Consider the following 21,807-nt stretch of genomic DNA (forward strand, 5'->3'; position numbering starts at 1 on the left):
AACTTTACTAAACAATTTCTGTGTTTTTTAATAAGGGAAATGGATTGTATTAGGGGGTACGGATGGGTATTCTAGATAAAATTAAAAGATATAGGGGGGTATTTAATAGATTTTTCTGGGTTAGAATTATCTTAAATATTTTGAAAATTTTTCTAGTAGAACAAATGGGGTATATTTATTTGACCTAGTGTCATTATAACACCCAAAAAAGTGTTATAACTGGTGAAGAACTTTGCTAAAATTGAAAAAAATAATTAAATATTCTACCCATTATAAAAAAATGGTAAAAAAAGGAATTAAATATTCTACTCATAATAAAAAAAGTTTAAATAGTTTATAAATTTTAAAACCTAAGGAGTTTTACTTCTTTGATAAGTACGTCAACGTAGTTAGACTTTAATACAAATATTGAGTTACCTTAAAAAATATTTATTAATTTTACTTGATAAAAAAACCAAAAATGGAAGCATTTTTGGGTATTAAAGGAAAAGATTTCGTGATGCTGGCATCGGTAACGATGAATACTCAACAGGGAATGCTGCAGCAAGAGTGTAAATATATACTTCCTTTTTTTAAGTAAAAAAAATTGTTTAAAGGTTAATCAATTTTTTAAGGCATATTGCATCCCCTGAACAAACACTCTATGATGACGGTCGTGGCAGTGGCGGACGGCAAGTCGCTTAAATTCAAGAAAAGAATCCTCCAACACCTGGGATTGTTTGAGGTATACAATGGTCATAGGTTGACCCTCCAGGCAGCGGTGCACTACTCCAGCAGAAACCTTTTAAGGTTCAAGCGGGGTCATCCCAATAATCAGATTACAATAATGATTGGCGGATTCGATTCCATCAATGGTCCAGAGTTGCATTGCATCGATTATAAAGGCACGGTGGCTGCCATACCATACGGCGTACGTGGCTCGCATCCGGAATTCTGTGATTTTCTCCTCCAGGACCTCTACAAGCCGAATCTTGACCAGGAATTGGCCTATAAGGCCCTCAGAAGCTGTGCTGAAAAAATCAAGAAGAAATTTGTGGTTAATTCGTTCAATTTCGAGGTGTTTGTAATCCAAAAAGAAGGCACCAAAAGGGTCACTGAGGAGGAGTTTTCCAAATGTGATGAAAGTCTTATAAATAATTAATATTTTATGATTTAATTTATTACAATCCTTGTTAAAAACAGTAAAAAATATAATTTAAATCTTGAAATTCAAAATAACGGCCACACATCCATCTCCAAGTCTGGCAACGCGACTCTACAAAACTGGTTTTGTGGAAGGTCTTACCAATTTTGGTATTTCTCGCTTCTGCAGTCACAACAACCGCAACAGACCGCCGACTTTTGGTGTGTGGCAGCTGCCTCACTTGTTTGCCGCCTCTCGAAAGCTTCACACGGCCGTGCGGAAAACCCCCCTCCTTTCCTTTTGCTGCATTTTCCGCGGATAAAGAAAAGCCCGCTCCGTAAATCTTCGTGCCGGCTTACAGTTAAATGTAAATGATATACATTTTTAAAACGCAGGTGCTTGCATTTTTCCTTATTTTTTTAAAAGTGTGTTAACTTTGAATATCGAACGGAGCGGAGCGGCCGAAAGTGCTGAAAGTGCGCTCGTGCACCTGTCTCACCTGAGCGCGCTTCAAGCCACAAAAGTGTAAAGTGCAGCGGTGCGACTTTATTTTTTGTTGTTTTTGCTATTTCGAGATTCGCGGAGATTCTGCAAGAATTTTGCCAGCCTGTGTCGGTGTATGTGTTGTGGGTGTGTGTGTGTGTGTTATTGTTGTTATTGTTGCCGCGCTCTAATTGCCAAGTTTCGTGTGGAGAATTCTTCTGGCTCTTCTGTTGGTTTCTTCTTGAGACGCCCGCACCGCAAATGAGGTAAGAAAACAAAAAAACTATGAAAAATTGCACCACCACAAAGTACACAGAACGAAAACTAGGTCTTTAAGACAAGTAAAAATTAAGGAATTTATTAATTGATTTATTTTTATTTAAAAATATTGAAAATAAATAGAACTTGCTAGATTTTTTAGGCCTTCTTGCACTCTAACATTTTTTTTAATATAAATAATTTATAATATATTTGTAAAATATTTGTATTCTGAAGAAAAAAATTTTTTTTTAAATAAAAAGCCTACTTTTTATATTCTACAAAATTAAAATTATTATTTTGATCAAAAATAATGAAATTGAAATTTTAATTATTTAATTTAATACAAAGTAATCTTTTTTTATTACCAAAAAATATTAATAAAGAAATATATTTAAGCAGCTTTTCTTAAATTACATTTTCCACAATTTCTTTGAGTATTTTGGCTCTTGCGTTTGAAATTGTAATTGAATGCCTTGGTTTTTCTGTTATTTGTTATTTTTATTATTATTGTCGTCGTCTTGGTAGCCGTCAATTTGGTAAGCCGCTTAACGGGCGACACAATTTTCAGATATTAATAAATAATGCGTTAATTGTCATCTTAGTCCCGGCCTTCAACTGTTTGTTATTTGTTGTTATTCTTCGTTTATTTTGAGGCTGCCCCGTAAATATCTTCGTGTTTGATTTGCTCTAAATACTTTAGAGTTCATTGCAAAGAAAGTTCTCACTGGGGTGTTGCCTTTGTGTCACTCGTGAATCCAACGAGCTTAGGGAATTGTATGAATAAAGCCAAGAACTACTAAGTAATGAGTTTTTAATTGAAAGAAAGATATTAAGATATTCATTTGTAGTACATACTTAGTGTCTGGTTAAATATTTTGAGATAATTAGTTTTTTTTTAATATTTTTATATATTTTATGGAAAATTGTTTCTAAATCTGTAATCTCTCTAGGAAAAACCCCTCTCTTTCTTCTTTAAAAACTTTAAAATACATTTTTCAAAGAAAAGAGGTTTTCAAAATCCAAAAATCCATCCTGGGAAAACACTATCTTACGTTACCTCTCCTCCCTGGGACATAGTTTAAGGAAGCCCCCTCCCATTCGTCGATTTGTAATCAGTATTAGCTGTGCGGCTCGTTATGATTGATGAACTGGCTGGCCGATTGGTCTGCTGCCTGATTGATCATTGCAGCCTGGGCTGGCTTATGCAATTCCCCGCCAGCAATTTGGACACTCGAGACGCACTCAAACACACACACACACACACACACACACATTCATTCGCTGGCTCACTCACCTGGCTAGCCACCTGGCCACGACCCGAGCCTGCGGTGGTGGCTCCGTCGGCAACAATAACAATAACATTCAACATTAACAATAACAGGCACAGGCACACTTTGAACAGCAAACAGAGAGTTCCCTTTCCCAGCCCCTTGAGGAAAATACATACTACAGTCCTAAAGGAAAATCAAGCCAAGACGGAGACGGAGTCTGGAACGGTGACTTTCGAATGACGCTGGCCACGGCTTGTGGGTTAATTGCATTTCCTGGCCTAGTCATCGTCATCCACATCACTATCGCATCAGCTAAGCCCAAGCCAAACCCAATCCCGTCGAGGTATTCCCATGATGATGGGGCGTTAATGGAGCTTTAATTACCCGGACAGTTTTCCAGGCTCTTTGGGGGGGAAGTTTGGTCCAGCCAGAGTTTTCGTAGAGTTTTTGTAGATTTTTTTTTTTGCATTTTTGCATTGCCTATGCAAATTGCCAAATGGAAAATGCCAATTCACGTTGCGCGTATCTCATAGATACACAAAATTGAAATTATAATAAAAAGCAAAGAGGGAAAAAACAGTTGCCCAGGCTGGCTCCTTTTTGTAATTCAAGCCACCGCGCCACCAGCTGGAATTACACGGAAGAAATTAGGTATTAATTATAATAAATGAATATTTATTATAAATTATATATATTTATTTAAATAAATATTTATTTAAAAATTAAATATTTGTTTATTATAATTTATATAAATAAATAAAAAAAAATTTATTTAAATATATTTTTATTTATTCAAATAAGAAATATATATTAAAAAAAAACCTTAGGACTATAATGGATATTATCTAGAGAATTTTTAGAGGTTTATGGATCTTACAAAAATATTTTATTTACTTTTACTTTAAAAGAGACCGCCTTTAAGCCTCTTAAAAATTGATTTGCCAGTTAGTTTAAGTTAATTTTGCTATGCAAAATATTTGATTATTTAATAAAGATATAAAAAATAAACGGAGAATAAAATTTTAAGCAGAAAAAAGACGGCTGAAAAGGCAAAGAAGTAAAGACTTTTACCTTAGGAACAACTACTTCTCCAGTAAAAATTTGTTATGGATAAGAATTTGTTAATAAATTTGGTTAATTGTTAATCAAAATATTTTTTTAACAAATATAAAAAGTCAAACATTAGTTATAATTAATAATTTTTTAATAAATGTATAAATAAATATATTTTTCAACAATTTTAAAAAGAAAAAATAAATGAAAAAAACTCCTAAAAAGCTTCTTAAAAATTATCTTTTTAAAAAAGGAACCATTTTTTTTTAATCTTTTAATACTTTAAAAAATCTCTGAACATTTCTCTCTCTGTAGCAACCGCCAGCCTGGGCAACCAGTTCGCCTCGCCGCCCAGTTAGCCTCAGATGGCATTTTTGCCAGGCGGACTTGGCGTAGAAACGGACTCTTGGTTTGGAGGGGACAGAAGGACGGCGACTCTTGGACTGGTTGGGATTTCTACTCTCGGCTGGCATTTTGTGGCTTAGCCTAGGATAGGCCTTTTTAGCCAAGTTAACTTAACCCACTGGCAACCGTTGCTAAATTAGCGTAAAGTAAACGTTTGCTTAGATTTTTTTTTAAAGGTAATTAGGGTATAATTGCTATAAAAATCTTGAAGAATTTCCCAAGAACCCTTAGAGACTAAGAGAGAAGTTGGTTTAAAAACAAAGCAAGTTATGTTATATATTTATATACATTTTATTTAACTTGTTAATTACGAGAACGAGAATGATCTTTATGGCCATGATGTCCGAGATACAAGCGAGGTGAAGCATAAATAATGTGATTGCCGTCACAAAAATGTAGCACTTAAACTCGGCAGAGTCAAGAGGTGACTTAATTCACCGCCAGATCGAGCCATCTCCAGGGTAGCAACGGGTATATGTCATTGCCCTGTTTCATGCTCTAGAATCCTCCAGTGCCTAGATTTTGCTGCAACTTTCGCTGTGGCAAGATGAGGAGGAGATGATCCGCAGATGGCTGCCTTTGAGGCCGCGCCCATTCAATCCAGTTTAGACCCGCTCCAACTCCTCTGTCTCCTCCCACAGCCAGACTCCAAGAAGTGGCAGCTGGGCCGCCAGCTGTGGCTCCATCTCCACCTCCACCTCGGAGTTGGAGTTGGAGTCTCCTTTGGCTTCTTTTGGCAGCTGCTAAGCGTGGGCAAGCCGAAAGCTTGGTGAGTCAAGAAGAGCTAGAGGGGTGCACTGCGGGAAAAGTATATATGTATATTTTTTATAAATTAAATTTGTTTTATATTTGATATTTTCTTATTTTATTTCCCTTTTTGGGTGGGACAGGGTGGTGCTAAAAGTACTTTAATTAAGGGAAAAAAATAATAATAAACCCTAGCAAAGCTAAAAAAAGCAAAAAAAAAACTGAAACCGAAACCAAAAGCGAAACTGAAATTGAAACGGCAACACGGCGAAACATCAATTTATGCAAAACAATTCAATTTTTGCCGCCAACAGCGGTCATTTACCCCATTCCCTGGGTGCCGGTACAGTGGGCAACTTTAAGAGTGAACATTCAATTAGTTTATATTATTTTATTAGCTTAAATTAAACATGATTTTTAATTTTAAAAAATTAATATAGAGATTCTGAGGTTGTTTAAAGGATAAAATATTTTTTTTTTATTAAAATTAATTTTTTCGTATTTATATTTTATTCATAAATATATATGAGCTTTTAAATTCAAGAACTCATTTTTATATACGTTATATTTAATTTCATAAAATATAATTTAGTTAAATTTAATTTCACCCAAATGCCTAGGTTATCGCAAAGATATCGATTATTTAAAGGAATTCGATTTTTAATTTATTGAAATCTAAATGAAAATATTTTTAATTATGTTTTATAAGCTTATAAGCTTTACATAAATTCTGAAACTCAAATTAAAATTATAAAAAAAAGAGTTTTAAAATAAACGATATATTTTAGACCAAAACCTTGATTTTAAATCGATAAATATCGATGTAAGTTCAACTCTAATATTTTATGTAATTTTTTGATGACTTATCGAGGGTTTACTGTAACTCATTGTTGCATTAGGGCGAACGTACTTGAAACCAAATTTCGTGTCACGCCTTGAACAAAAAGTTGTGCAGCGTTTCACACGCTGCAAGTGGGTGGCAGCAGCAGCAGCAGCAACGGCAACTGCAACACCAAAAAACAAAAAAATAATAAACAACAACCTGGCAGCAGGTGTGTGGGAATCTTGGCCAAATAGCAAAAGTTCAATAGCAGCAAACGGCAAGGCTTGATGATGCGATTGTTGCCGCAGTTGCAGTTTCTGCTGCTGCTGTTGCTGTTGATGTTGCTAGTATTTCTAGTGTTTATAGTTGCATTTCGCTGCCGAAAAACAGTGGGCCGCTAAAGTAAACACCAGGCAATGCTGCCATTTATTTAACCATTGTGCAGCTGCTGGGGCGGGAATGTTGCTGCTGCTGCTGCTGCGACTGTTGTTGCTGCCAATTTCCAGCTGACGCAATCAGGCAAATGAAGAGCCCAGGCAAGCAGCTCATCTTGCACGCAATCAAACACCGAATGATTTGAAGCGCAAAATTTAAATTGTTTTTGCCTGCCGATGCTGATGATGATGATGGTTTCTCCTAAGAGTTGTGGCTAATGTTGGATGTTGCTGCTGCTGTTGCTGCTGTCCCATTGCCACACACTCGCAACGTTTATCTGCCTCTTCAAATCCATAGAGTTATGGCAACTTTAAGCCAAACAAATTATAAGGAAATCATTTTTTTTAGCAAGGTTTTTTTCTAACTACTTATATTTTTTTGTTTTTAGATAAAGCAATTAAAAGCTAGTATCAAATCAATTAATTAATGTAAAATGTAAGCCTTTAAAGTTCAAGGTTTCGAGTTAATTAGTTAAGGCCCTCAAGCGAGGTCAGCTTTTTTTTTTTGATGATGGCTTTGTCTGAGGCAATCCTAGCCAAGGGCCAGCAGAGGCTACCTACCACGTGTTGCATAATCCCCTGGCTAAATTTTAATCGGCTGAAGGTGAAAGCCACCTTCCTTGTTGCTAATGTTCTGCAATTAAAATGAGCTGGCAAAGTAAAAGTCCATACAGACAGCTTTCTCCTGGGCGAAGGAGTCGTTGCCAGTTTTGCTTCCTTGCGCACGACAGCACCACCAGCAGCAGCAGCATCTTCGGCGGGGCAACATTTGGTATTTATGGAGTTGCCGGCATCACGATTATGGCCATTGGCGCATCCTCCAGTTGCCTGTTGCCTGTTGCCTGTCGTTGCCTCTTCTCCCTCGGCTGGTGGCATAACCTACGTTTGACATTGCTTGCAAATTCGGCGATAAGTTTCACCAGAAAAATGCAGAAGGCCAAGGAGGCGCAGGAGGATGAGCATGCCAGCTGGAAGCATGGAGCTTGGAGCTTGCAGTATGGGGAATAATGCCTAAACATAGATTATCGGCAATTTGTCACGTTGTCAGTCGTGCGTTTGCCTGATTGCAGCGGCGGAAGTAAAAGCTTTTTGGTTGCAGGTGCAGCAGCAGCATCAGCAGCAACACGTGTGCCTCGCATTGCTGGACAAATTCGGCAGAAATTTCTCTTTTATTTATTTGTAATTTTCTTGCCGCTGCCTCTCCTCTATTCAAATATGGAAATTATTTGAAAAATCACAGCGAATACGTGCAGTTATTTCCACACAACGAACACACGTGAGCAATTAAACATAGTCTCAGACAAGCTCCCTTTTTTACAACTCTGTTTTGTTTTGTTTTGTGTTTTTGCTGTTTATTATTATTTCCCTCGATCTCATAATTAAAAGCAAGGCAGCCAAAGTTGTGCTGCAATTGAAAGACTTTGCCAGCGAACGCGACTCTGAATCAAAAGACTTAAGCAACGAACGCGACAGTTCGGCAGCTGCCGAGATAAATCAGTTGGAATGATGGAACACGAGGAATTTGACATGACAGAGGAGCAGGGGGGGATGCAGAGGGGGAGAGGAAGAGGTGGAGTAGGGTCTTTATAGCTATGATCAAAATGTTGATTGAAAGATTTGCCCAGTGAATAGTAAATGACTTTAAGAGGCTAGTCAACAGTTCGACAGTTCAAAAGTAGTACTTCTACTTGTTATATTAAACACCTATGTATACCCCAAAAATTTAAAGCAAATAGTTAATTAATTTAATAAGTTTTTAATTAAACTTCAAGTCTAATAATTATCTCGTCATTCGATTAACAGCAATTGATAAAGTATGCTGGACCACATCCGTTTTCCATTTGGCATCCCAGCAATGCCAAAGATTAGCAGCAATTATCGGTGTAAAAAGAGGAGCAGCAGTTTCCTCCGATCGTTCAATAAAAATATATATATATATAAAAACGTTGCTTAAGCCGACAACTTGCAACCTGCAACCTGCCTCTCTACACCTGCTCCCTTTTCCTTTTCTCGTCAGTTAATAACAATAGAAAGAGCCGTCGCGGTAATAATAATAATGATAATCTCTTTCTGCGGCCGCCACAGATTATTTGGCAGTTACAATTAAGTTTCAACTGCAACAGCAACAAAAATAAAAAAACAAGAGCGGCGACGGCAACGAAAGCAGCAACCAAAACAAAAGCAAAAGCATCTTTGACGGCCTTTCACCTGCACTACAAGCAGGTAAAGTGAACACTTGATAAATGGGAATTCTAAGGGTGTGATATAAATATTTTAAAATGCAAAAGATTGCAAAGAATTATATAAAATTATTTAAGAACCTAACTTTGGGTAGGCGAAGTTTGTATACCTCAGAAGTTTGCAATTGTATATCTTCAATTTTAAATATTTTCCATAGCTTAGTTCATTTTAAGACTAATGTTTTATGTCACGATTAACAAGCATCTTTAAGCTAAAAAAATAAATAATTTGTGTACTCACATTTGTTTATTGTTCAATAATCCTTGATTTAAATTATAAATTAATTAAATAATTAATTAAAGATTAATTAATTAGTATAATAAGAATTTTTATCAATTTTTGAAAACTATAACGAGGCTATAAAAATCTATAAAACACCATCTTGACCGTTCCTAATTCACCGCCACGAGTATTCACTGTACCTGCTCCCCTTGGCCCCTTGGCTGACCCCTCACAATTAGTTCTAATGAGTTGCTGCTGCTGCTGCTGCGGCATCCACACTTCCTGTCACGCCTCGGATCTTGATTTCCATTTCCATGCCCATTTCCCCCCCCGCTTTTCCACCGCACGTTGACACTTTCCGTACGGTTTCCGTTTGGCAATTGCTCAGACTCTAATTGAAACGGAGAGAAAAGGCCAGAAAAAAGCACAACAACAACAACATAAAATAACAAGCCACAATTGCGGCTGTCAAGAGAGCTGCTTTGACCATTGGCTGATTTTTATTTCCATACGAATTTAATGCTCAACATTTCCACAGAAGTGGAAACAAAAAGAAATTTGTATCCGTTGCTAAAAAAAAAAACAGAAAATAACAGAAAACCAAAACAAGATAAAAAAAACTATGTTTTTACGGGGCGGCGGCGGTCTAAAATGTTTTTCTGTCTCTTCTTAAGCAGCAAAAATGTAGTAATTATTTGTGGTAGTCATGGACATGACTTTCTCTGTATATGATAATTTTCAAAGTTGTTTCCAGCTTGTCCAGCATCCATCCAAGCTCGAGCTTTCTTGTCTGCGTCTCACGTAGCATTACGGCAATGTTCTTCACCTTTTGTTCCGTCTCCACATTACAGTGCGTGACATGAGCGTTAAGTGGCTTCGAGAGATCGAGATTCGTTGGTTCCCACTAAATTGATAATCACGCCTCGGTTTCAGCTTTTTGTTTCAACCTCTCTCGGGTTCTATTGTGGCTCCAAGCTCTGAATTTCACTCGGAAATGTCGAGTACACGCACCTGGATATCGGTGTATATATATAATATAATGAAACCAATTCGATGCCATTAGCTCTGCTGAGTCATGATCGAGGGAAAGCTATCAAAGGTACAATCATTGTTCTACATGTCACACACGTAGGTGTTTGGAATTTCAACTGCCAGTTCAAAGAAACTTCTTAAAATAAAAGTTTACCAGAAAAGAAAGAAAAGAAAAAAAAAGGAAAATGATAAATTGTTTGGGAAAAAATAGCAATAGGAAAAGGTGATTAGCCACAGGAAATGCGGCTCAAGACACTCCTGAGAGATGTAAGAACCTAACTAAGGTTTGCAGAAAATATCAATTTATCGATACTGTATTGATATTTCATTGGAATATACAATAAGTAGTTATGTAATATTACATATTTAATACATATGTGATGTAATAACACTTATTTAATAGCACATAATAGCACAAACATGTATCCTCATGTGCTCACCACTGAATTTACCCAAGGCTGGACACCACCACTTCATCTCGGAGATGTTAGAACCAGTTGAGAATTTTATGTGCACATGTGGGTGAATTTTTCTTTTGAGTTTTTTAAGGTAATGGTGTGGTTCCATAATATTAACCGATTACAATCGCTTAAATAACTTAATTTCGATGACACAATTTCTTTTGAAACAACTCTCGATAATTTCTATAATTGATCGATTGTTCAAACCATTCAGCAATTATGTTATTTAAAGATAACAAGCCGAGTTATATCCGAGTGTAGTAACCAGCTTTGATTTATTAAGTGAGATAACCAAACCCAATTAACTGATCACCCAAGCCAATTCTATATATTTAGATTTTTTGTTTCTCCATGATGACTTTACTCCTAGGTTTTATTTTTCGGATTCTTCTGACCTATTATTTTTTGTGATTTTCCCAGACAACCTTCCCCATTTTGCCCCCCATTATCGTCGAGTGATTTATCTCTTTCCCATTCAGATTGCAATTCGAAAATTCCAATTCATATTTCACCATTAGTTTGCCGGCAATTATAAATGTTTTGATCCGCGTAATTGCCAGTTGCGTCAGGCGCTCGTAAGTGGGGTAACTGAGGCAATTTTTGGGGGCAAAATAAAAGCCACCTTTACGTTCCCTTACCCCACCCCACCCCAACCCACCTCACCTCACCTTGCCTTACCTTGCCTTACCTCTGAGTGAGTTGAACTTTAGCTGAATGGAAACTGAATGAATGATTTATATGTGTGGCAGCTGGAGGGAGCAACAAATTGCTTCTAGCTTGGATCCGAGATTAAACTGCATAATGCCGGGGCGATTTCCCCTGGTGGGAGGGGAAGGCGAGCATAATTTCAATAATAAATTTCTATAATTTTCCCCGTCTTGTTTCTTTCGCTGCAAGTGAAGCGTAGAATTACGTGAAAAAGTGAAATTATGCGACGGCGGTGAATGTGAATCCACCGACTTACTTACTTACCTGGCCAGGCACTGGTGCGTGAAAGCACAGGCACAGTGCGGGTGCACTGGAAAAAATTAGAAGTGGAAAATTAAATAAATAAATAAAAAAAGAAGCAGGGTAGAGGGGGGTTCACTTTCTGTGACAAGTTAAAAACTAAAATGAATTATTTTTGGATTTAATTAAAAAAAATCGTATAAAAATATCAATTAAGCCCGACTTAAAAAATCAAAAGATTTTAAATTTTATTTTTATAATATACTAGCAGACCCGACCCGCTTTGCTGGGCCCGTACTAATTATAGTTGACCCGGCAAACACTGTTTTGTCATGCATATTATTTGTAGGAAACAATACGGAAACAATGAGCATATTACAGAGTTGTCAGTAAATAAAATATTAAACCTTCAACAGTAATCTTAATATATAAAAATCTCCTGTCACTATGTTTGTTCGCTATAGACTCCTAAACCGCTTCCTCTGCTTGTTCAATAAAATGATACTGGCATCGGGTCGTTACGCGCTCTTCACAATTGCCCATAAAATAAATTTGAAGAAATTTCGGATTATCATCAGGCATCAAAAATCCAATTTTGTGGTACATCTGGCCTTGTATTTTGAATGTAGTTTCAAAATTACGTCCATCGGATGCAAGATCACAAATTTTAGTGGCCCCAAATGACGTCATTTGGAAGCAACTATTAAATTTGCGTATTTTACGCAAAAATAATTTTGAGTCATTTGAATTTCCAGCAAGAAGGGTTAATAAAGGTTCTGGTGGAGCAGGTAGAGAGCACGACTTTTCCTGATGCGCAGCACATACCGGCAGTTTCATTCCGAAATTTAAACGCCTGACAATATTGACATACTTTGTCCATTCCACCGATAGCAATTTTTGAATGCGCAAAGTAGTTAATATCTGGTGCATATTCAAAAGCAAGACGAACGAATGATGTACGAACTAATGAGCGACTGTTCCGCTGCCTTTGTCGTACTTGTGCTCGTACTATACATATCTATGTTTCTATCTCGAGCCGCCCTGATTCTCGTAATATTCTGCTGCAGACGTTCGCTACGCTGTTCCTGGGATTCTTGTGCACGACCTTCTGCTGTCCTAATTCTTTGAGCTCTATTTCTTGTATTGACTTGTTCTGGCAACTGATGAGCTCTTTCGAAACGTCTGCGTCGTGCCACTCTGCTGCTTACGTTGTTGAGATTCGATCTTTTCGGTGGCATTTTGCTGACAATAATATCTTACCTTCTTAATGTATTTCAAATGAGAATTTAGAGACTCACCACTTATAAACGCAAAACAATAATTATGAATGACAAATGACAATAAAAGAAAAGACAATCTGACAAAATGCGATTTATTGAAATAATTTATTACAAAATATGTAATACGTGAAGAACCGCTCAACCAATTTGGTGAAAAACTCATCAACAAAATAGCCCGAGCAAAGCATAAAGATTTGGTTAAATAAGCACACTAAATTCCATAAGAATCGGTAAAGCCGTTTCGGAGGAATGCATAAAAAAGAAAATTCCTCCTTGTTCTGCCGAAACTGCCATAATGTAAAAGTTCTAAGCTATCCTATCTCTCAAGTTGAACCAAACTGCATAAGCGCACTAAATTTCATGAGAATTGGTAAAGCCGTTTCGGAGGAGTGCATAAAAAAATAAGATTCCTCCTTGTCCTGCCGAAACTGCCATGATGTTAAAGATCTTAGCTATCCTATCTCTCAAGTTGAACCAAACTGCATAAGCACACTAAATTTCATGAGAATCGGTAAAGCCGTTTCGGAGGAGTGCATAAAAAAGAAGATTCCTCCTTGTCCTGCCGAAACTGCCATTCTGACTGAAAAGCGACAGACAGGATGGATTGACATATTAGTTGGTTGTCAAATCTAATGTCAAATATTATGATTGCGTTCAGAAATTTAACTTAAGATTTATAATTTAACGTTTGTGACAAAACTTAAGATTTATCTTTCGATTTCTATATAGTCTTATTAAAAACAAAAGACAGATTAACAACTGAAGTTAGCTAAAATTAATTTTCTCGAAGCTATATGAAGCTGTGAGACTATGCAATTTTGTCGCGTTCGCGATTCACTTTCACTTTTGTTGAGTTTCGGAACGCGATATTAGATCCTCCAACGCGCATGCGAATTTGAACTTTATACAGCGGTAATAAATTACAAATTGACTCTCCATTTTATTTAGAAAACGTTTGTATGGGAAATAGAAAAATACTGTTTTGAGGATTTTCCCGGCAATTATTCGAATTTTTCTCACCTTTTATACCTTCCCTAGACCTCCACGAATAATTCAAGACCAAGATAAGATAAATCCGTTCAGCCATTCTCGAGTTTTAGCGAGACTAACGAACAGCAATTGATTTTTATATATATAGATTGTATTATTTTGTATCTTGTTTTATTTTTCTGCCAGTGTAGACATACCACCAGCAGCAGCGCCTCTGTCGATGCGTGTGACCCAATTCGTTGAATTTTCGATTGCAAGTTCAAGTTTTGCTCACTTTGTTTACATACAAACTACACACATACATATGCATCAGTGTGTGTGTGTGTAGCGCTATCTCTTTCTCGTCTCGCCTTGCATTCTGCGTCTTCTTCGCTCATTACTTATCACACTGAGCACGTCTTCACATGCCAAGACACAAGACAGGGATCGGGGACCCAGACACTCCCCACTTTCTTCAACTTTCGCATGGAATCCGCTTAATTCGATTTTTTGGCAACTCTTTGGGGGAAATATCGATGGGAAATCGATTTGATTAATACGAAATTTGCTTTAATTAAATCGATAAAATATCGGGAAATATCGGAGATTGAGGAATAAATGAAGTTTTGATCCCTAATTTTTTTTTCTATTAATTATATTATCGATTATTTCGATAATTTGTATCAATATATTACATGGATTATTTTCTCGATTAATTAATTATATTCTTGATTATTTCGATACCTTGTAGCATTTATTCTATTGAATTTGTCTTAATTTTGTCCAGCCCTTTTTGAAAAATCTCACAAAATGATGACGATGACAGCGGCTTCGGCCTCGATATCCACCTCTGCCTCCACGGACTGCAGCAGCAGCATGCAGGGATCCACGACCAGTTCGGCGTCCAGTGACGTCATGACCCTGACCACAACAGCCGCCTCCTCATGGTGCGCCATCCCGGCTAGCTCTCGGCTACGTGTACTCCGCCTGGTGAGGCCACACCAGAGGCGACTGCTTGTCGGTGGACCCGAGCGGGACAGCACTTATGGATTCGCAGTGCGTGGTGGGCGAGAGCATGGCACCGGATTCTTTGTCTCCCACGTGGAGCATGGCGGCGAGGCGCAGCTCAAGGGACTAAGGGTAAGTGGGTTAATGGATCATTGGTTTTTAAGCCAATCCAGGTCACGTTTCCACCAGGAACGTGATGGCTTCTAGTGCTCCCTTTCACACATCACTTTCCCCTTTAGATTGGCGACCAGATCTTGCGGATCAATGGCTTTCGCCTGGACGATGCCGTGCACAAGGAGTTCATCCAGCTGGTGGCCAGCCAGGATCGGGTCACGCTGAAGGTGCGAGGAGTAGGCATGCTGCCTGTCAGGGAGTAAGTCATCAACTCTGTCTTTTTAGCTTTCTTGTTGGGACCTCTTCTTCTCTTGAGATCTTCAGTTCTTCCTTGTTAATTGCTAATCAAGTTCCTTTATTCTCACCAGCCAACCGGAGGAGCGTTTGTCCTGGAGCGTGGTGAAGCTGCCCAGCGTAAGTGGCACCCCCTCGGAGAGCTCTTTCAAAAGCGGCGGCGGAGGTGTCGAGCGTGGACGTGGCGCCAGCCGGGACATCAGTGTCGTTTTGCATGTGGCACCCAGGACAAAATTGGGCCTGGGCATCTGCAAGGGTCCCGAGTGGAAGCCCGGAATCTTTGTGCAGTTCACCAAGGAGCGGAGTGTGGCTCGCGAGGCGGGTTTGCGCCCGGGTGACCAGATCCTCAGCGTCAACAGCATTGACTTTTCGGATGTGCTTTTCAGCGAGGCGGTGGCCGTGATGAAGAGCAGCAGCAAGCTGGACATGGTGGTGCGCACGGCGGCCGGCTGTGACCTCTTTCCGGGCGAATCCAGTGGCTATAACAGCTCGGCCAGCTCGGTGACGGGTGACCAGAGTCCCTGCTGGGCGGATGCCAAGTCCAAGCGATTGACAGCTGTAAGGGAGGAGTCAGCAGCAGGAGCAGGAGCAACTACGGCAGGAGGAGCAGGAGCGGGTGCCACCTGGTCGCAGGGCGTCGAGGTCCATAAGCAAATGAACAAGACAATCATCAAGCTAACGGAGACAGGCACCTCCATCAACAACACTTATATAGCCAGCTCTAGTTCCAGTCCTGTTTCGGGATCCTCATCAAGTGGAATCTCCAGTCGCAGCCAGCAGCAGCAGCAGCAGCATCACCAGGTGGCAACTGCCGAGCGCACGCAATCCCGGAGCACCACCATGAAGCGCAGCCACCTGCGGCCAGTCAATGCTTCGGGATCGATTGTACGATCTGTGTCCACTTTGGGATCAGGATCAGGATCGGGATCGGGAGGAGCAGCAGCAGCAGCAGCAGCAGCAGGAGGAGGAGCACCTGTTCCACCACCGCCAGCCATGAACGATGGCTGCAACGGTGGTGCCGCCGGCAACGGCAGCAGTCTTTCCAGTGCCATAACCGAGGAGCTCAAGAAGCGCAAAGAGGTATTTATTATGAGCATTATTCATGGAGCCAAAGATCACTGAGAGAAAATAATATGCATTTTTTAAATATTTAAAATAGTTACAAAAAATATATCAATTTTCTATACAGCAAATAGTTTTCTTTCCATAAAATTGGTATAAAAGTTTTTTTCAATTTATTTTCAATTCTAAGATCTTCAAGTTTTAGTTAAGTTTCTCCGCTTTTTTTCGAGTGTATTGTCACAGATTGCTTCACCAAATTAATTGGAATCATTGCAGAAGCAGCAGCAACAACAGCAACAGCAGCAGCAACAGCAACAGCGCAACAATCGCGATCGCGATAGAGATCGAGATCGAGATGGCAATGGAAATGGAATTGGATGTGGTACTGGTGATCGGCAGCTGGCGGGGCACAATGGAAGCCACCGCAGCTCCTCCGTTGGCCAAGTGTCGCATCGCCAGCGGGCGAATGTTGCTGGCGTGGCTGTCACATTGCAGGGCAGCGAACGCATCAGCAACAGCAGTGTCGGAGGAGGAGCAGCAGCAGGTGGACCCAATAGTGCTGGCGGGGATCATCACACAGCACTGATGGATGAATTCAAACGGGCGCACCAGCGTATGTTTAGGAACGGGTTCCATGAGAGCGATCACAAGGTGAGCAACTGCAGCAGCAGCAGCAGCAGCAACTTTAACATTACTTTAAATAATATTTTTAATAATAATAAAATATTAGTAAATGTTAATAATATTATAAAAATTACTAAATATACTTTTTTTTTTTAAGAGAAAACATATTTTATAGGAATTTTCCTCTCTTGCTTATTTTTTCTAACTACCAAATTGTTAACTATATTTTGTTGGCCACTGCTGTTGGCCCCTTGCAAAGGTCAAAAGATCCAAGAGCTGCAAACTGAGACTGCTGCACTTGTCGGCAGGGGGAGACCAGTGGCTCTTGCCCCCTTCAAAGAGTAGTTGGTAGTTGGTAGTTGTTGGTTAAGTTACCCAACAGGCCCTCAAGTGGTTGGCCACTCGAGTGGCCGGCTGCAGGAGGGGGGCCAAGTGGTGAGCAGGTATTGATTATTATTATGAATTGCGGTTGGCCCCATTCAACGATTGGCATCTTATCGGCCAGATCGATAAGCGGCGCCCCACAGCCGATTGCTCAGATTGCATTGTATATAATATGGGGGGAGCACTAAACGGGATAAGAAAGAAGAAGGATCGATGAAAGAACTGCATAAAATCGATTTAATGAAGATGAACTGTGTAATCGGTATATTAAGTGGTTGTGGTAATCGTTGTAATATCGATTTGTTATCATTTTAGGATGGATTTTATGATAACTTTTTTGTTTAAACGTTACCTGATTTTAATTTAATGATAAAGAAATTAATGAGCTTAAGTTGATACCCATTAAATTATTTATTGTAGTGCTTTTAAATCAGAAAATATCGATTGTAGATTTTTTAAATCTATAAATATCGATTTTCTTGTTTTTGAGTCATACAATAAAGATAAAATTGGTTTTTAAATTAATTAAAGATACACCATTTAAAAATGTTTGCTAATTTTTTTTAACAAAGTTTTATTTAACAATCACTTTCCGATTATAAATCGATTTTATATCAACTGTTTCTTGGCTATCGATAAGCCTCAAATTCAAATGAAGAGTCTTTTATGGACATTTGTTCCCAGAACTCAATCATGTTGGCCATCCGCTGGCTGACAGGCCAATGGTTATCGATGACGCCGCACTGCCTGTGCTGCGGGGTTACCAATTTTGGCCAGAGCAGAGTTCCACACCCAGCATGATACGAATGATTTGGGTGACTCATCCTTTGGTCTGGCGAGGAAATTATAGGAACCAAAACAAAAGCGAGCAATGGCAAACAAATGCCCAAAAGCAAACAGAGGGTGGGGTGTTGTTGTTGTTTTGGTTTTTTTTTTTTTGAGTAGTGACTACTCCTCAATGGCTTTATCTAATCAGAGCAACGACGGAGCAACAGAGCAACTGCGCCGCCCAGAGTCGATAGATGGATGGGCGTCCAGTCTTGGCAATAGCTCGCTGTGGATCGCATCGCAAATTACGGCCGGAATAGAAATGAGTTTGCTGAGAGTGAAAAACAGAGAGGGGGCGGTGGCCAATGATGGGTCAGGTGTAATGCCCACCATGCGTCCCGTAAGCATGGGTCGACCTCTGGTCACCATGTCCACATATCAGGTAGTCGGTCTTGAGTTATTATTATAATAATTAATTTATATATTATATATTTTTTTGCTAATCTTTGTACCTTTGTTTTGCTTTACACAGGAGCGCGGCGAGACGCTGAAACGCACCTCGATTATGCCCGATGATAGCTGCTATCGCAACAGTATCAATGCCAATGGTTTTACCAATGGCAACAGTAGAAGCCACAGCAACAGCAGCAACAGCAGCAACATCAATGGGAATCGCCTGCAGCCAGCAGCACAGAACAGCGGCAGCCAGGGAACGCCGGAACTAGCGCCGCAATTACCGCCTCCGGTAAGCGAATGACCCGATCCAAACCGTGTCCAAAGTGTCCAACAAATCCAAAAACCAATAAAATTCAACAACAAAATTCGAATAACAAATCAATTGGCTTACATTTTTAAGGGTTTTTTTAATTTAATTAAATAAAAACAAAATTATTTAAGGTTTTTCTGGAAATAATTTCGATTTCTAATGTAGATTCAACTTTAATTAAATTTTATTAGGAAATAAGACTAGTTTTAATTTCGAAATTTCCAAATCAGAATGACTTTTCAGTTAGTTTCCTCTATAAAAATGGTTAACAACTGCTATATAAGGCTTTCCTGGAAGTAATTTCGAAGCCTAATCTAGTCTGAACTTTCTTTGAATCAAATCGGGAAATCAAAGTCTGATTAAAGGCGTCACTATTTTCATAAATATTTAAACGCAGGCTAATAAATATTTTGGGATGAATCAGTTTGGGCTTAGTTATCTACTTTTTTTTAAAAAGATTGAAAGGATTTGTGTCACTTCCAGAACCCTAACTCTCTTTTTATTTTCAAACTTCACTAATTTCTGGCCTTTTTTTTGTTGTAGCCACCACAGTTTGCCAATTCCCAGCCAAAGCAAATGCCACCTCCATCTCAGCTCAAGCTAAACACCGGAAACGGTTTGAGCAACGGAAACGGAAATGGTTTCAAGGCCAAACAGCCACTGTCGCCCATGCGCAGTGCCAGCATCAGTGTGGGCGGCTTCCGGCCGCCAATCACTCCCCAGCCCGACTACGATGCTGTTCAGCTGCGCAAGGCATCCTCGCCAGAATCAGGCGGAGCTCCAACTCAACAGCAGCAACAGCAGCGGCGAACCCTGCGTTTGGGTACCGTGACCATTGGGGAGTATGGCGGCGACCAAACCAGAACGAATAAGCGTGAAACCCTGCGAAAAATCAATGGAGAGACTGGCAGCTCCTCGAATGGCATTCTCAAGAATGGCACTAACAGGAGCAGTGCCAGCTTCAACCACGGCTCCTCCATGCATGCGGAAAAGTCCATCAAGTTTGGCAACTGATGGGGGGCATCTTTCCCCCCCAGGAAATAATTATTTTTGTGCAATAAGTTCGAGGAGAAGCAGGAATTTGAAGGAGAGTACAAAATCGGACGTGCAGCGGCATATATTCTACCATAATCACATCTTTATACCATATATATACTTTTTTTTTTGCTATCTTTAATTCATGTACTTATTATACATATATTATATATTTTTTTTACGATTTTCTGGAAACCCTGTATCACTAGTTGCTATTTTATTTCACTAAACACTGTAAATAAACCGCCCGTGTCCCTGGAGTTTCCAATAAAACAGAAAAACCGAAAGCAAATGTGTGTCTATCATAGCTCTAGATATATATAAAAATATATATATAAATAAACGTGTGTACATCTAAACAAAAGCAAAAACCAACTGATAAGGCAACGAAAATGAAAATATTTAGCCGCTTGCGTCAGCCGAACGTCGCGTCGTCGATCGTTGAGAATGAAGAACCGCAAATCCCAATTAGATTTTGGCCCTAAAAGATATCGGGGCGTGTACTCCTTAGTTTTTGCTCAATTGGAACTGATATATATGTATGATATAGTATGTGGAGGGAGTGATGGCATAAATCTGGGGCAACACATTCAATTAAAAATCAACGGGGAAGTAGGGAAACAATGGTGGGATCTGGGAGATCTTTAATGAAGTAATTGCTTTTATAGGGGTTCTTTCTTATTTTTTTCAGTGTATATAGTCCTTAAGTTTGGGTTTATTTAGGTATATTTCTTAATTTATAGGAAATTTGGTTATTAATATTGATTGAAAAGAGAAAGTTAGCTTTAAAGGTAAGTTTTTAGAGATCTAAAATTAAAAAAGACTTGGCTAGATCGACTCGCCTTGCGTTGGTGTTTAAAAATATTAAATTTATATAGCATAATAATTTAAATTAAAAATATAAAACAAAAAAGGACAATCTTATAAAACAACTACCCTACAAATTCAGAGTAGATATCGACAAGGAACTTTCTGAAATTATATTGACAGGACAATGTCAAAAAAAGAAAAACTGAACAAGGAAGCAGACGCAAATAAAAAAGAAAAACTTACAAAAAATCACAATCAAATAAAATTCGCAAAAAAAAAAACATAAACCAAACCAAAAATGAAGAAACAATTCACGCCCATCCGGCAGCCAATGGCGATTTCCCAGGAGCTGGCGTCGATGACTCTGGGTAAGATTTGGGGAAGATCCTAGGCTAGGTCACCAGTAGACCCCCATCCATCCTCCATCCCATTCCCCCCAGATATGTATTACAAGCGGCATGTTCAAAAAACCGAGGCCCGACGCCGCAATATGAAGCCATCGAAGAAGTGCCTGCACTGCTTCCAGCGGACGCATTTCTTCGGCCCCAACTACTGGGCCCGCAAGCCACCGGTACTTACGGAGCAGACGAATCGCGTGGATTCCCTCCGGAAGCAAATCCGCGAGGTGAAGGCCACCATCGAGTACAAGTCGCAGGTGGATTTACAGCAGAGGTTGCTGGAGCAGCTTAAGGCCGATCTTGCCAAGCAGGAAGCCCAAGTGGAGTCCACAGATCCCCCGGTGGAGGATGAGCATCAGCCCCTGGTGCTGATGATTGACGACGAGGTCATCTACGACGAGGAGTACACGCGTGATCCCATCTGGAAGTAGGCACCAAGCCAGCTTATGACACAATTAAAGGAACACCACATGGATAACATGTATGACGAGATTACACGATTATATATATATATATATAGGAGTATATATAATACAGGAGTAAAAGTGGGTGTTGCTGGAACACTTGAAGAACAGAAGGCAAACTTTTAATTGCTGAAAATATAATTTATTTATTTTTGAAGAGGGAGTATAATATTATATCTAATCTCTTCCTTCGCCCCCTATTTTTTTCCAGTGCAAAGTGACAGTTGCACAATCCTCCTCCCGTGGGAGGTGGGGGAGGTGATTGGCAGGGGGTGAGGGGGGAGGGCGGCGAGGCTGGCTGCCGATTGACCAACTAACTGAGTAAAC

The 21,807-nt window shown here is 39.4% G+C and overlaps 3 protein-coding genes and 1 long non-coding RNA gene across 5 annotated transcripts; 3 read left to right on the forward strand and 1 right to left on the reverse strand.

Annotated features, from left to right (window-relative positions):
- Nucleotides 1–365: 365 nt before the first annotated feature.
- LOC108080226 (probable proteasome subunit beta type-2) lies at nt 366–1,189 on the forward strand. Its single transcript, XM_017174881.3, has 2 exons — nt 366–551; nt 615–1,189. Exons 1-2 carry the CDS (start codon nt 461–463, stop codon nt 1,139–1,141), a joined length of 618 nt encoding a protein of 205 aa, XP_017030370.1. The 5' UTR covers nt 366–460; the 3' UTR covers nt 1,142–1,189.
- Nucleotides 1,190–1,604: 415 nt separating this feature from the next.
- Nucleotides 1,605–20,093, forward strand: LOC108080392 (putative uncharacterized protein DDB_G0277255). 2 transcript variants are annotated; one of them, XM_017175120.2, is made up of 8 exons: nt 1,613–1,872; nt 14,541–14,893; nt 15,001–15,134; nt 15,244–16,249; nt 16,508–16,882; nt 18,255–18,449; nt 18,540–18,752; nt 19,317–20,093. In XM_017175120.2, the coding sequence occupies exons 2-8, from the start codon at nt 14,564–14,566 to the stop codon at nt 19,785–19,787; spliced, it is 2,724 nt and encodes a 907-aa protein (XP_017030609.1). In that variant the 5' UTR covers nt 1,613–1,872; nt 14,541–14,563; the 3' UTR covers nt 19,788–20,093. The 2 variants fall into 2 exon arrangements, with proteins under 2 accessions (XP_017030608.1, XP_017030609.1); XM_017175119.2 differs by lacking the exon at nt 18,255–18,449 and having other exon boundaries at nt 1,605–1,872.
- On the reverse strand, nt 9,709–11,575 carry LOC138929133 (uncharacterized). Its single transcript, XR_011445574.1, has 3 exons — nt 11,529–11,575; nt 11,245–11,446; nt 9,709–10,231 (listed from the first exon to the last, which is right to left on the reverse strand). It is a non-coding gene; the product is annotated as an uncharacterized lncRNA (long non-coding RNA).
- A 694-nt stretch (nt 20,094–20,787) lies between the features above and the next one.
- Nucleotides 20,788–21,667, forward strand: LOC108080280 (uncharacterized). The gene is made up of 2 exons (XM_017174944.3): nt 20,788–20,986; nt 21,059–21,667. The coding sequence occupies exons 1-2, from the start codon at nt 20,917–20,919 to the stop codon at nt 21,445–21,447; spliced, it is 459 nt and encodes a 152-aa protein (XP_017030433.1). The 5' UTR covers nt 20,788–20,916; the 3' UTR covers nt 21,448–21,667.
- Nucleotides 21,668–21,807: the final 140 nt, after the last annotated feature.

The sequence above is a fragment of the Drosophila kikkawai genome, chromosome X (genome assembly GCF_030179895.1).
Source record: "Drosophila kikkawai strain 14028-0561.14 chromosome X, DkikHiC1v2, whole genome shotgun sequence".
NCBI lineage: Eukaryota > Metazoa > Arthropoda > Insecta > Diptera > Drosophilidae > Drosophila > Drosophila kikkawai.